The 16,187-nt window shown below is 33.9% G+C and overlaps 1 protein-coding gene across 1 annotated transcript in view; it reads right to left on the bottom strand.

Moving 5' to 3' along the window:
• The window catches only part of LOC136876338 (NACHT and WD repeat domain-containing protein 2), a 355,527-nt gene that overhangs the window by 39,602 nt on the left and 299,738 nt on the right, over window positions 1–16,187 (bottom strand). Inside the window, exons 19-20 of the mRNA XM_068228264.1 lie at window positions 13,186–13,256; window positions 12,709–12,835 (exon numbers count right to left, since the gene is read on the bottom strand). Coding sequence (XP_068084365.1) covers window positions 12,709–12,835; window positions 13,186–13,256 — 198 coding nt within the window. The remainder of the gene's footprint in view (window positions 1–12,708; window positions 12,836–13,185; window positions 13,257–16,187) is intronic.

Genomic DNA, 16,187 nt, shown 5'->3' with positions numbered 1-16,187 from the left:
AGTAAATATCTTGTTTATTTTTCTACAATTTTATGTGTCATGAATTCTTTCATTATAGCTTAGTTGGTAAGTTAGTTGCTTAGCTAAGTGAATTGTTGATTAATTAAGTACTCCATTTAGTCATGACCAGTTCTCACGTCGTTGAATACTTTGATTTAAGAAATTGGTTAATGATTATTACTATTATGTCATGAGATTCTATAGGCGTCTCCCGTGCGTTGTTAATCTTTTCATATTCACGTAAAGCGTAACTTGAAGTAAGATTTCATGTCTTACTTGGCATCTGAACACCCTGAGGTATCCGCCGAGTGACCCCATTTCATCTGATTAGGCAGCCCAACTACGAGTTCGAAATGGAGGTATCGGGTAAAGAATGTAAGCTTTGGTTACAACGTAGATGAATTAAACGATCATTTCATCTCGCCAACGGGAATTAATCTGGTTGTGAAAGAGAAAACAATTATCATGTATGATAATACGCCATCACCACACACAGAGATAAATTTTATTTCAGTCACGTCACACCGCAAGAAGTGTTTGACTCGATAAAACGCATCGAGACCAAGGCTAGGGGCATAGATAATATAGGCCACGCAATGCTCATGAAAATTTAATTATTCACCGCAACAGGGGACTTATCTGGAAATATGGAAAATGGCCATAGTTCACTCGCTTCCGAAAATACGACTGGCAAAGGACGTCTGTGACTATCGGCTGATTAGCATCTTATGCATATTGTCAAAAGCTTTAGAATTCATAGTTCACAAGCAGATTACCAACTATCTTACTCAACACAATCTTCTTGACATCCACCAGTCCGGCTTTAGACTGAGACACAGCACTTGCAGTGCATTAACACATGTGACGGATGACATAAGGCAAGCTATGGACAACAAACTGACAGTTCTAGCATTATTGGACTTTAGTAAAGCTTCCGACATTGTTGACAGAGACATACTTATATCCAAATTAAATAGTTTAAATTTCTCTGTGAGTGCATTCCACTGGATCAGTTCCTATCTCACAGGCCGCCGGCAGTGTGTAGTTAATAACAACAATGAATATTCAAATTGGCATACGGTTGACGTAGGAATACAAGAAAGATCTGTACTGGCCCCCCTATTTTTCTCTTTGTATATAAATGGCATAGCTTCCGGATTAAAACACTGTAAATACTACTTATACACAGATGACTTACAGATATATATACACAGTAAACCCGAAAACCTACACTCAGAAACACTTCACCTGAACAAAGACTTGATGACCATAGATATATGGGCCAAAAATCATGGATTAAAATTAAACCCATCAAAATCCCAGGCAATAATTATTGGTTATCCTAAATTATTTAGTAAACTCAATTGAACAGCGTTATCACAGTTGTCCATAAGTGGTACTCCCATACAGTATAGCCAAAATGTAAAAAATCTTGGTATAATATTTGACGAACATCTGTCCTGGTCTGCCCAAACTATATCTGTGTGTAGAAAAATATATGGAACGCTACACTGTCTCAGTAAATTCAAAATCACTTTCCCTTTAAAACCAAAGAAAATTCTTGTGGAATCACTCACATTACCTCATTTTGATTATTGCGATATAGTTTACAACAACCTAGGAGTAAACTGGGGAAGGAAATTACAGTGTGCTCAGAATGTTTGTGTAAGATTTATCTGTGGACTTTGTTACGCTGACCATGTCACACCGTCTTACACACGACTCGGGTGGCTTCGACTGCAAGAACGACGCACACTTCATACTCTTTGCTTTTTGCATAATATTCTTAAAACTTCTCAACCAGCCTATCTCCGGGATCGCATCAAGATCCTTTTCACACACCATAACAAGAATACCTGATCCTGCAGCACCATGTGTTTATCCCTTCCTTTACACAGAACAGCAATCTACACAAGATAATTCACCGTTACCGCAGCCGAACAATGGAATCTCTTATCAGTGGATGTCAGAAGCATGTCCAGCAGCTCAGCTTTTAAACATGCCTGTGTCAAAATACTAGGTAAACATGCATGAATCATCAAATTATGATCTGAAAACACCTCCTCCTACTGCCTCTTCATCATTATTTTCCTCTTCCTTTCACAGATATTCTTCCTTTTCTCCTTTCTCATCTTCTTCTTACTAATCCTTCTCTTCACCTCTCATTGCAGGCGATATTTCGGTGTACTATAGAAAAGTATACATTTTCTAATCTTCCTTTTAAGTAGTAGTTATAGTGCTGATTATTCATAAAATGTTTAATGTACCGGTACTCTATGTACAATGTGTATTATATAGATATGATTTTTTTTTTTAAGTGTGGTTACTTTTATTAATACTATTACTGTTTCTATTGTTAACGTTATCATATTATGATCATTAGTTATTATTAAGTGTTCTAGGTTAAGACTGGTTAAGTGTAAGAAAGGGAGTACATCCCTAACTTTGCCAGAATAAATAAAACATATTATTATTATTATTATTATTATTATTATTATTATTAAATCCAAAAAGTTCAAGGAATTCTTGACCTCGTCCTGCTTAGTAAACTTAACATTGGGATCAATCTTGATTAGGGACTCCAAAATCTTGTCACTATTAACGTTTGTATATTATACTATAGATGGTTCAAAAGGTCTCAAACCTTGACTGAAAGGTTATCTACAGGCTGAAGATGCCCAAATAATGGGTGAAACATGTACCTGACCTGATAAGTCTACATAAATTCATGTAGATTCAAACCACATTAAATGTGGAAAGTATTGAATAGGTGGTTTTATTAAATTATCCTTGAGATTCTATGCCTAATTTCGTACAATGTCGGCCTGTAAAAGATCTCTTGTGACACATTTGGTGTTTACCCAACAAAATTCATTAAATCTCAGCCATAGGCTGTAATGACTGAACAATTAATTAGCGAATATTTTACGAGGAATTTCTTTTACATACAAACTGGTTGCTGTAATTAGCCCATTGGCCTTTCTAGAATGATTACAATACTTTTTAAAAATGAATCTAGCTGTAACGATTGTGACAGCACGTACATTGGACAGACAGGTAGATCCTTTAAAATTAGATATATGGAACACATAAATGCAATTAAATACAAGAGATTTTCTGCAGTAGGTCAATACGTGAATGACTATTAACATGAATTTCATGGCATCAACCATGATATAGACATCACTGAAATAATAAATAAGGGCCTGTTATTCGATCTAACTGAGCAATGTTACATCCTTCTTGATCAATACTACAACCCAAACCTTAATCTTAACGACTTATCTGAAAACCCCACAATTTTGTTTGATATACTCACTTCAATATTAAATAATCTCAAATTACCTAAAAATTGAGCAGTTCACAAAATAATTCATAACACGCTTGCACATTACCCCTACTGCAGTCCACACCCTCCTCCACGACGACTTCCCCTCCTCCGACCTAGTACTCCCTGCCTTATCTGGCGGTCTGCTGCCTGTCACACAGCTCGTCAGTTCATCTCTAACTTCTCTACCTTCAACTTGGTGCTCAAGGTGAGTTTGTTTACAAAAATTCCTCCCTGTCTTTTGCTTCTTCCGTCGTGTTAACAGGTGTCTTAATATCTTCTTTTTGATTCCATTTCTGGTTCGAGATTTTTCCAGAACTTTATAAGATCCACTTGAAATACCACTTCATTCAAGAACCTTGTCTGTTCCTTATATTAACTTACATTCATCAGTGTGTTATGTATTTATGGACATGAAAACTAAGCACATAATGGACTTACTTATTTTACTCATTGAACTTTTATTCATATAACAACCTGTGATACACACACCAATCATATATATTTTATCTATTTAAGATATATTGTATTTAAAATTTATAACTTGTCTAGTCCAAGTTGAATGCTCTGAACAAATAATTAATAATAATGTTATTTGCTTTACGTCCCACCAACTACTTTTTAAGGTCTTCGGAGACGCCGAGGTGCTGGAATTTAGTCCCACAGGAGTTCTTTTACGTGCCAGTAAATCTACCAACACGGGGCTGTCGTATTTGAGCACCTTCAAATACCACCAGACTGAGCCAGGATCGAACCTGCCAAGTTGGGGTTAGAAGGCCAGCGCCTTAACCGTCTGAGCCACTCAGTCCGGCGAACAAATAATTCAACAATGATAAAGGTGTTTTTATTTTATTCCACCTATTCAATACTTATATTATCACGTATAGTTGTTACATAATTAAATTCTTAGTTACATGGGACATGTTTCGCCCTCAATTAAGGGCATCTTCAGCCTAAATACAATAATCAAAAATACAACTAAATTAAAAGTGGACGTTAAATACAATCATCAAAAATACAACTAAAATAAAAAGTGGAAGTTAAAAGTTTAGTCTGTTCTTAAAATACAGAACAATAAAATTGTGAAAAATGATAAAATAAAAAGATGCTAATGGAAAACTGTCTTATGATTAAACTATAATCTTGTCAGAGACTAAAACTTCTATTAAAATTCGAATTAAAACAGTTCATATAAAATATTGGAAAATCAAAGTGGTAGTAATAAAAAGCCAACGACATGAGGGCGTGTACACAAGCATAAACTTGATTGTCATGAATACAATCTTTTCAAGGCCGTTGATGAAATTCGTAGTAAGGATGAAGCATCTATTGAAAAATTGTAAGAGGCCGTTAGCACCGGTAGGTAATAAAATGGCTGAATCCTTGCCAGAAAATGTCAACAGATGCAGAAATAAGTTTTCTGTAAGAGAAGGAAAAGAAGAAATAAGAAATTGAACGTAAGGAGAAAATTCAGTCTTACATAATTTTGAAACAGATGAGGACTTACATGTAAGTGGAAGTTGTTATTTCTTAACTACTGTTGAGTTGGTTGCTGCCCGTCTGTTGGCTCTAAGTCTGGTGTTATAACTGTGCTGCAGAGGCGGTAGCGAACTCGGAGGGGAAGGAATAGGGGAGTGCGGAAGGGAGGAGAGGATGGGTGGAGTCAAATGTGACGAGGCTGACAAAGGGGCGGAGTCAACTGCATTGCTGGAAGTAGGCCTAATATCTGTAGGTATGGGAGGAGTATTAGGGTTTGAAGAATTAAATATATTAGGTATCCTAAATTTATTCGAACTAACTGACTTTAATAATTTCGGCATTAATTCATGTAACATACTTTTATTGTCCGTGGTTTCATTGAGATTCTTTTGCTTATTGTACGTCTGATCTAAATAGATGTATAAACTTTCTAATTCATTCAGCATTCTTCCTTTTTGTATGTTTCTAATTATCGTTAAGTCTTTCTCTATGGATTCAAATCTGTGGCCAGTCTCCCTCATATGCAAACTCATCGCTGAGTATTTCCTATGTTTTTCCGCGTTAACATGTTCCATGTATCTTGTCATAAAATTTCTCCCAGTCTGTCCAACATATGAAAAATTACACTGAGTACATTTAAGTCTGTATACTCCCGATCCTAAATAACGATTCTTATCATAATTAACTTTTTTATGATTAAAGAATATGGACTGGTTAGTATTAGTAGTTTTAAAAGCTATATTAAAATTATGTTTCTTGAATACGCTAGTAATCTGGTGTATAGCTGGATTATTAAAAGTGAATGTAGCATACTCAGTTTTTTTGGTCTTTTCTGGTATCAGATTCGTAGATAATTTGTTCTTAATTTTATTGATTAATTTGTTGATCATTTCTATTTTGAAACCATTTTGTTTAGCGAGGTATCTAATATAATTCAATTCTTTCTTCAAATTCATGGGAGATAGAGGGATTCTAAATGCTCTATAAATTAGACTGTGAAAAGATGCTTGTTTATGTGAACTCGGGTGTAAAGAGGAATTGTTTATAGTTGTAGATGATTGTGTCGGTTTTCTAAATATTTGGATATCAAAAGTGTTAACCTTACGCATAACTGTTATATCTAGAAAATTCAATGAGTTATCGACTTCGTCCTCTTTCGTGAATTTCAAATTAGGTTCGATTTCATTTAATTTATTTAAGATTTCTTGACTATTAGTGACATCTTTGTTTATGATTACAAATGTATCATCTACATATCTCAACCATAAATCTATTCCTTTAATTTTTGTTATTATTTCATTGTGTTCGATTGAATCCATAAATATGTCGGCAAGGATGCCCGATATTGGGTCACCCATTGCTAATCCATTCTGTTTATAAATATTATTGTTAAATGTGAAGTAGTTATTGTCTAATACGAACTTTAACAATCTAGTGAATTCTTCTACTTCCATTTTACTAAGATTACTGTGTTTACAAATATTATCATGAATGATATTAACAGTTTTATCTGTCGGAATATTCGGGAACATATTCACTACGTCATACGAACACATCATCTGGTTTGGAAGTACGCCAAATCCAAGCAAAATGTCACACAAGTCAATGGAATTTCTTAATGGTTGTTCACGTTTAACAATAATATTTATAAACAGAATGGATTAGCAATGGGTGACCCAATATCGGGCATCCTTGCCGACATATTTATGGATTCAATCGAACACAATGAAATAATAGCAAAAATTAAAGGAATAGATTTATGGTTGAGATATGTAGATGATACATTTGTAATCATAAACAAAGATGTCACTAATAGTCAAGAAATCTTAAATAAATTAAATGAAATCGAACCTAATTTGAAATTCACGAAAGAGGACGAAGTCGATAACTCATTGAATTTTCTAGATATAACAGTTATGCGTAAGGTTAACACTTTTGATTTCCAAATATTTAGAAAACCGACACAATCATCTACAACTATAAACAATTCCTCTTTACACCCGAGTTCACATAAACAAGCATCTTTTCACAGTCTAATTTATAGAGCATTTAGAATCCCTCTATCTCCCATGAATTTGAAGAAAGAATTGAATTATATTAGATACCTCGCTAAACAAAATGGTTTCAAAATAGAAATGATCAACAAATTAATCAATAAAATTAAGAACAAATTATCTACGAATCTGATACCAGAAAAGACCAAAAAAACTGAGTATGCTACATTCACTTTTAATAATCCAGCTATACACCAGATTACTAGCGTATTCAAGAAACATAATTTTAATATAGCTTTTAAAACTACTAATACTAACCAGTCCATATTCTTTAATCATAAAAAAGTTAATTATGATAAGAATCGTTATTTAGGATCGGGAGTATACAGACTTAAATGTACTCAGTGTAATTTTTCATATGTTGGACAGACTGGGAGAAATTTTATGACAAGATACATGGAACATGTTAACGCGGAAAAACATAGGAAATACTCAGCGATGAGTTTGCATATGAGGGAGACTGGCCACAGATTTGAATCCATAGAGAAAGACTTAACGATAATTAGAAACATACAAAAAGGAAGAATGCTGAATGAATTAGAAAGTTTATACATCTATTTAGATCAGACGTACAATAAGCAAAAGAATCTCAATGAAACCACGGACAATAAAAGTATGTTACATGAATTAATGCCGAAATTATTAAAGTCAGTTAGTTCGAATAAATTTAGGATACCTAATATATTTAATTCTTCAAACCCTAATACTCCTCCCATACCTACAGATATTAGGCCTACTTCCAGCAATGCAGTTGACTCCGCCCCTTTGTCAGCCTCGTCACATTTGACTCCACCCATCCTCTCCTCCCTTCCGCACTCCCCTATTCCTTCCCCTCCGAGTTCGCTACCGCCTCTGCAGCACAGTTATAACACCAGACTTAGAGCCAACAGACGGGCAGCAACCAACTCAACAGTAGTTAAGAAATAACAACTTCCACTTACATGTAAGTCCTCATCTGTTTCAAAATTATGTAAGACTGAATTTTCTCCTTACGTTCAATTTCTTATTTCTTCTTTTCCTTCTCTTACAGAAAACTTATTTCTGCATCTGTTGACATTTTCTGGCAAGGATTCAGCCATTTTATTACCTACCGGTGCTAACGGCCTCTTACAATTTTTCAATAGATGCTTCATCCTTACTACGAATTTCATCAACGGCCTTGAAAAGATTGTATTCATGACAATCAAGTTTATGCTTGTGTACACGCCCTCATGTCGTTGGCTTTTTATTACTACCACTTTGATTTTCCAATATTTTATATGAACTGTTTTAATTCGAATTTTAATAGAAGTTTTAGTCTCTGACAAGATTATAGTTTAATCATAAGACAGTTTTCCATTAGCATCTTTTTATTTTATCATTTTTCACAATTTTATTGTTCTGTATTTTAAGAACAGACTAAACTTTTAACTTCCACTTTTTATTTTAGTTGTATTTTTGATGATTGTATTTAACGTCCACTTTTAATTTAGTTGTATTTTTGATTATTGTATTTAGGCTGAAGATGCCCTTAATTGAGGGCGAAACATGTCCCATGTAACTAAGAATTTAATTATGTAACAACTATACGTGATAATATAAGTATTGAATAGGTGGAATAAATTAAAACACCTTTATCATTGTTGAACTGTTAAATTTTCAATACGGACCTAAAATGAGGTTTATAACATGTAATGAACAAATAATTAACGAATATTTTATGAAGAACTTCTTTTACATAAAAACTGGTTGTTGTAATTAGCTCATCGACCTTTCTACAATGATTATAATACATTTTAAAAATGAATCAAGCTATCAATAAGACAAGCCATATCCTGTATCTATTATAATGACTGTAAAGCAATTAATGACCTATATTGTTACTACATAGTGGAAAAATCATTCTAGTTTTGGTATTTTTTAATTGTTTAAATATTTGGTGTACACCTCTCTATGCAAATTCTCTTACAACATATCTTGTAACATATGCAAATGTTTCAGTTCTCATACAAACATTTTAAAATTATTTGCATATATCATTTTTAAGAACCTATGTTAATGTAGCTTTTTAATGTCTTTGTTATACTTTCCTAGGCTGATGATGGCATACCTTATTGCTGAAACTCGTCCCACAAATGTGAATAAATAAAGATATGTTATGATTTAATAATTATCACGATTTTTAGTATTGAATAGGTGGTTCTCTATAACTAATATTTTTGAATGTTCATTAGTAAGGAATTTCACGACTTTTTCCATATCCATAACTAGGCTATTACAAGACAAATATGCACCACGCTAGTCAATTTCACACCATTATGTTCCTAATCCAGATATAGGCTACTGTATCAAGCGACAAATATTTGCTATACTTCATTGTACCACTCAATACAAAATAAATTTCTAACTTCTGAATGGAATGTGAAATAGAAGCACAAATAGACTCACTGTGTTATTCAGCAATATTGCTGCTAACCGGCAAGCAAAAATGAACATTCCTGAGGCTAACAGCTTGCTCCCCAAACGTGCAACTTATCCTGTGAAGTTCAGGAATTTAAGGCCTTTTTCCGTAATCATGCAACTGTGGCGACGGATCTTACGCGAGTTGGAAATCACATTTATTTCACAAGGGATGACAAATAACATTTTCAGACCTAGGAAAAATGTGATTGTACTAAGCGGTAATAGTGAAAATTCGTGACTTGTTAAGTGAGGAATTTTTTATAGATTTAATACGATGAGAATCGGAACTTCGAATTTACAGCAGGAAAAAGTGTTAATGAGGAACGCACTAACAAGGTTTCACTGTACTTTGATATGAACATTGTTTAGCCAGGTTCAGGAACAGTATTCAGTAACAGAATAACAAAGAGCCAGAGCAATGGATCAAAGGATACAAGCATGAGCTCCCCTACAGGAGACGGCATTTAAGTCTCTGGTGAAACTAAAATATTAGAGTATGGTCCAGTGTATGGGACCCACACCAGGAGAACTTGATATGAAAACTGGAAAAGATCTAAAGGAAACCAGCACAATTTGTTATGGGTAATTTCTGACAAAGGAGTAGTGATATGAAAATGTAACAAACTTTGGATTGGGAAGATTTGGGAGTAGCTGCTTGATTAAGCACTATGTTTTGAGCAGTCAGTGGAGAGATGGCATGAAATGACATGAGTAGACAAATAGCCATGAGTGGAGCCTGTAAAAGCAGGGAAAATCATAATATGAAGATAAAGTTGGAATTCAAGAGGACAAATTAGGGCAAATATTAATTTATAAGGAGAGAAATTAGGTACTGGTACTGGAATAATTTATCAATGGAAATGTTTGATAAATTCCAGGTTCTTAAAAGGCTACGTAAAAAATGATATGAAATCTGTCACCTGGGTGACTGCCATAAATGCAGATCAATAATGGGGTGCCTTTTAGTCAATAAATGCAGAAGGTGTAATGGAAAGTCGATAATGCAATAAATTAATTATTGTATTTAATTTTCTACTCTGAAATAACCTAATAGAAGGTCTCAACTATTGGAAATAGTTTTTGTTATGAAAATACCTATTATTTATTAAATAACACAAATGTTTAATGCGCTGATGCCATTTCAAATTGGCCCCAAAGACTGTGACCCTCTTGGACCACCACTTGGGACAGCCCTTGCTATCTAATGTGGTTTACAATATATGTATACTGATATATATGGCCCAGTGATTTATGTATTGATCTTGTTTTCAAAAATATATCAACCTTGACTGGCATCGAGTCCCATGATCTCAGGCACAAGAATATAACTTGCTAACCAGTGAGCCACCAGTGCTGTAAAAATGAGATTAGAGATATAATAGAACAATTAATATGCTACTTTTAAGGAGGTAACTGAAGAGTTTCAGTATGTCTCAAGGAAAGTAAGATTTTCAAAAATTATAACATTTTTTAAGGAATGTAATTTTGATTTTCAAGATAAATTTCAGTTTATATTCTTCTAATCTTTAATGTAGACTAAAAATTTCATGAAAGTGAAGACGTACAGTGCTTTGACATTTACTGTTCAACAAACAGCTCAAACTAAATAAGAATAAATGCTAGGAAATATCAATTTTTGAAAGAATATTTTTTTAAACTTTCTGAAAGGTGTAGTAAGTTAATGGTCCAGGAATACTCTTTACCAGTAAATTAATGTTTAAGAAACAAACTGGAAAATTATATAGAAATGCCCAACGGAGACTTGGTTACACTATGACCTTGGCTATATAACTAGATATCCAAAAGGGTTCTTATTCACTTGCAAATGTTTGTATGTGATAGTGTACCCATTAGTGCAATAGTGTAATCACATATGAAATTCCCATTATTGAATTCTTTCCAGAATAAACTTTATACAACATGTATTATGCAAATTATTTCATATTATCTGGGTGTTCTATATGAGAAATAATAATAATAATAATAATAATAATAATAATAATAATAATAATAATAATAATAATAATAATAATAATAATAATAATAATATCACCGGTTGGTGGGACGGAGAACTGAAACTACAGTGTGTTTGGAAATGTAAATTTTAATTTTTTTATTTGTCTGAAGGATTTAGTTTTTTTTGCAACTCTGGACTCTACTGGAATTTTATGTAACCGCAAGAAATATTGAACTGTATGAACATGCAAAAATGTTTTGAAGTGATTTTTTTTTTAAATGTAGTTTTTATGTAATCTGATGTAAAATTTGTAAGGTGATTTATTTTGGAGCATCCTGTACCTGTACTGCAAGCGCGGTTTCCTATGATGAAATTTTGGTGTTGTAATCGTAATGTTCCAGAACTTGTGCAATTGCTAACGATGTTAAAATGACCATATATGGTCACGAGATTTCCTATTGGCAAAAAGGTCCAGGAATCTAGGGTAAGTTTGATCCTATTGTTAATTGTAATCGGGCCATTTCCGGCCTTGTGGCCGGCTTCGAGAAATTGATGCGTGAGCTCGGCGTCAATTTCCATCCGACCGCCCAAGTGAGCGTTCGCGCTCGAGGGCTACTACCCTCGGGAGCTCCATCCTTCCGCGGTAAGTGTTATTTCAGTGTTTTTGCAATGTTATTCTCAATGTTTTCTGGTTTCGTTTCATTTAGTTTAATTGCTTTTGTGTTTCATTATTTCTTTGCTTAATGTCATATTAAAAGTTTAAATTAATGTGTCCGAGTTTACCCTATGTTCCAATTGCCGTAGTTTCAATTCTTTCATCCATTAAATACTTTCGCTTTAAACTATACCTTTAATGTAGCATCACCTTCTTTGTTAAATCAAATTTTATGTTAAGTTGTTTAAGTATGTCTTGTTTCCGTGTCGTGGAACTGTATTTTGTAAAACTTTGTCGTTTTTAATATAGTTGAGCTAGAGGGTGTTTCTTGCAAGTCTTTTCTCCCCCATAACATCATACGTTCCCATGGACCTCATAGATAGGGCTTCCCAGCACGTTCCACTATCCTGTCTTAGTTGTCATTTTTAGGCCTGTAAGTGTTCCCTGTATTTGGTTTATATGAATTCTCCGCCACTGCGTCATTTTCCTATCTCATTATCATTATTTTTTTAATGTTATTATTATTATTTATGTGTAACTGTACTTGTCCCGAAACTAGCGGTTACAAATAATAACAATAACAATAACAATAATAATAACAATAATAATAATAATAATAATAATAATAATAATAATAATAATAATAATAATAATAATAATAATAATAATAATAATAATGGAGGAACACTTATTGAATTTCCAACCTCTTTAAATGCAGCAGCAATTTTGATATAGTTTTTCTTTGTAAATTGCTTAATTTAACTGTCAACTACTTAGAGTTAAAGAGAGTTACCTGATGTACATTTGAACCACATAGTTTCTCATACAGCCAAGTGTGGTTGAAGAGAAAGTCTTTCTTGATAGAGCCATGCAACTGATACTTCTGATATGGAAGCTCAACCAAACTGCGTCGGTCATAACTGGAAAAAAAGAAAAAAAGCAGCTAATCAGCAAATTTGAACAATTTGTCCAATAAAATATAACTGGAGGATATTTTAGAGGAAGAAGTTCACTGAAGTGAAAAGATAAAATCTGAGTTATTTTGAAATACCACTGGATCATACACAGGGCTATTATACTTTATTTTAATCTGATCTCATCATTTCACATTTAATTTCCATGAGTTTATTTTCATTTCTTTTTAATTGTATGTCTCCAGAGCATATGAGAACAAGTAAAGGACATTCTTGTAATGGATTATATACACTGTGAAGCTCAGTATTTTGGTTTAAATATATATGGCCAAGAAAAAAAAAAATAATCTGCTCACCACTTATCAACAATACTGGGTTTCACCACGATTCGTGCAGATAGTCCTGTTCGATTCTGGACCCACGTACCCTAAACATACAGTAGTTGCAGAATATTAGTTTATTACAGCAAATGACTTAACTATGAAGCATGTTTGGTAAATGAAGATTATTTACATCCAAGTTAATAAAGAATTGTTTCATGCCAGTAGCGACTTTAACATCAACCATTTGACTTGAGCCCGTTACAATGAGCATTGTTGTTCAGACTGATTGTGTGTGATGTGCGTTTAAAATATCTGAGCTGATCCAGCATTGTGCTGTTTGAAGTTTTGTTCCGAGATGTTTTATGTGTGAAGAAATGAGCACAAAGTAGGAAATTCAGAAAAAAAATGTGGCTGTTGATCATGACAATCGAGGAAAACAATAGTAAAACTATGTTTGAGTTTACAAAGTCTTCATACTAGTTTTAGTTAAAAAAAAACCTTAACCAAAAAGAAACTGTCCTTGCTTACTTCATTGATTAAGAAGAAGCTTTTAACACCATTAAACAAGATATCCCTATTCTGGACATCAGCTGAAGATCATCATCACTTTGAAGATGTGAACGTCATTAAGAAGCTATATTGGGACCAAACAGCTCACATCAACATTGGAGACCATGTTACTGAAGAGATCTTGGCACAAAAAAGTGTGAAACAAGGTTGTATCCTCTCTCCAATCTTCTTTAACTTATACTTTAAAGTTATTTTTCAAACAGCTCTTGATGAAGTTGATAAAGGAATCAAAATGAATGGGAAGCAAATAATGATACTTCACGACTATTAGACTTCCAATTCCTTTGAACATCGTCAACAAATTAAGCAAGGCGTTTGGCCTTAAGATAAACATGGTAATCAGCAAATAGAAAATCTCCAATCCTTTTACCACTCTGGCCAAGAACAACATTGCAAGAGTGTCATAATGTAAGTACCTAGGATGCCAGCTAACACAAGAACAGGATCCAGATGTAGAAATCAAAACCAGGATTGGCATGAAGTGTGTTTCTTTTTCTTGTGTGCAACCATGACCTCTGATTCAAAACTCAAAGTGTTGTGCATTGAAGGTGTTGCTTTATGGTGATGAAAGAAGAACTGACTGCAGGCCTTTGAAATGTGGGTGCACAGGAGGAGGAGGAGAATATTAGCAAAGCAGTTTGGATAAGTGATGCAGTCATTATTTGGAAGACAGAAATGATACTATAAACAAAGGAGCAGTCAGCTATATGTGATTTCTGAAAGCTTTTTGTACCATATTGAAGCAGACCAGAGAAATGTAATAAATGAATCCAGCAACTGCAGTTGGGTGAAGACAAAAGAGTACAAAAGAAATTGATAGCAAATTAGAGAAATGTTATGTTTGTAATAGTGATGAAGGATAATATTAATACTACAAAACCATACGGGGGTACAAGAATTAACATTATAAATTTGTTATTAATCCTGAGAGATGGAGAAATAATGAAAGAGATATCCAAGAACAACTTGAAAGAGTGCGTGGAAATATTCAACAATGAGGAATGAGAATGAGTGTGGAGAAGAAAGAGGGAAGGAAGTGAAGCAATAAAACTCAAGTAAGATATTGAAGGAATGTTAACTTATCTACTATGATGTGTATAACTGAAACCTGGCCAGTTACAGAGAAAGATGGACATTGACAAAAGACAGCAGAAATGACATTTCTGAAAAAGATGTTCTCAAGACAAGGATAGGTAAAGACAGAAATGAAGACATATGGAAGCAATTAAATGTGAAAAATTTGAACTTGCAAAAGTTGGGAAAGAGAATTGTTCATATTGCTGTTATTGGAGCCTATCTGTTCTTTGACTATTCAAAACCAAGAACAAGCTGGAAAGTTTCATTCATTCATTCTAGTGCTAGTTTGTTATTGCATTGAGAAAATATATTCCATAGTATCTCCAGTAAATATTCATTTAAAAAATAGTGTTTCCTTGTGAGTGTGTTTTACATCGTATCATCTCAGATAGGTTTTTTGATGATGATGGGATAGGAAAGGGACTGGACTGGGAAGTAAGAGACAACAATCTGGTGTGGAAAGTAGGGCTGCCAATGGTGGGGTTCAAACCCAATATCTCCCAAATGCAAGTTAACAGCTACAATGCCCAAATCCCATATCGAAGTCTCTCAGTCAACAAATGTGCTAAACTTAAACAGGAATAATGTTTATTATTTAACAAGCATGAATTTGTAAGAGGGACATAAGGGCATAGCAAATGGAAAGAAAAGTGTGATCTCTTCCCTAGTCATTGGTTCCTCCGCTAGAGGGCTCTTCCACTGGTAAGCGAGCTCTAGCTTACAAGTCAGCATACGGATAAAAGACAATCATTGTATGCAAAATATTACGTTTTTGCTAACCATTCCAGAGTCAGTTATCAGATAGTTTAGATAGCTTCCAAGTAGACTTTGTGGTCTTAAAAAATTTCAGATCCTTTATCATCTGTCTTGTTACAAAATAAAATTGACACTTCATATAATGTAACACAAGTTTAGCAATAATGTCTACAACATCGTCAACACAGCGCACTAATTCTTTCGAATTAATAGTGATAAGCCTGTTCAAACAGTTGTAAAATACATTACCCCATAGACTATGTTTACAGCAAAGTTTTTGTTCCAATACACTTTCAACTTGCACAAACACATTATAAACTGCTCTTGAAGGATGGATGAGGAAAGTGTTGTCTTTTTGCTGTATTTATTGCTCTAGTTCCTAAAAAATGTGAGGGCTGCAGCAAGTATTTCTTCTGGAGACTTTCCATGAAGCAGGCTGACATATTTATGATATTTTGTGACCTTGGATGAATTGCATTGCATATTGTACATCCTCTTAGATAATAAATTGAACACTCCTCAGCAAGACTGTGGCTATCAACATTAAGTAGGCCTAAATTGTTCTCCCAGTCTAATAAGAGATCATCCATGTTCTCAGTAAAGTCTAGTGCTGGCCTTATTTTGTTCTGTGC

The sequence above is a fragment of the Anabrus simplex genome, chromosome 6, assembly GCF_040414725.1.
Source record: "Anabrus simplex isolate iqAnaSimp1 chromosome 6, ASM4041472v1, whole genome shotgun sequence".
Taxonomy (NCBI): domain Eukaryota; kingdom Metazoa; phylum Arthropoda; class Insecta; order Orthoptera; family Tettigoniidae; genus Anabrus; species Anabrus simplex.
The sequence above is the reverse complement of the archived record's forward strand: the minus strand, read 5'-3'. Positions and strand labels throughout refer to the sequence as shown.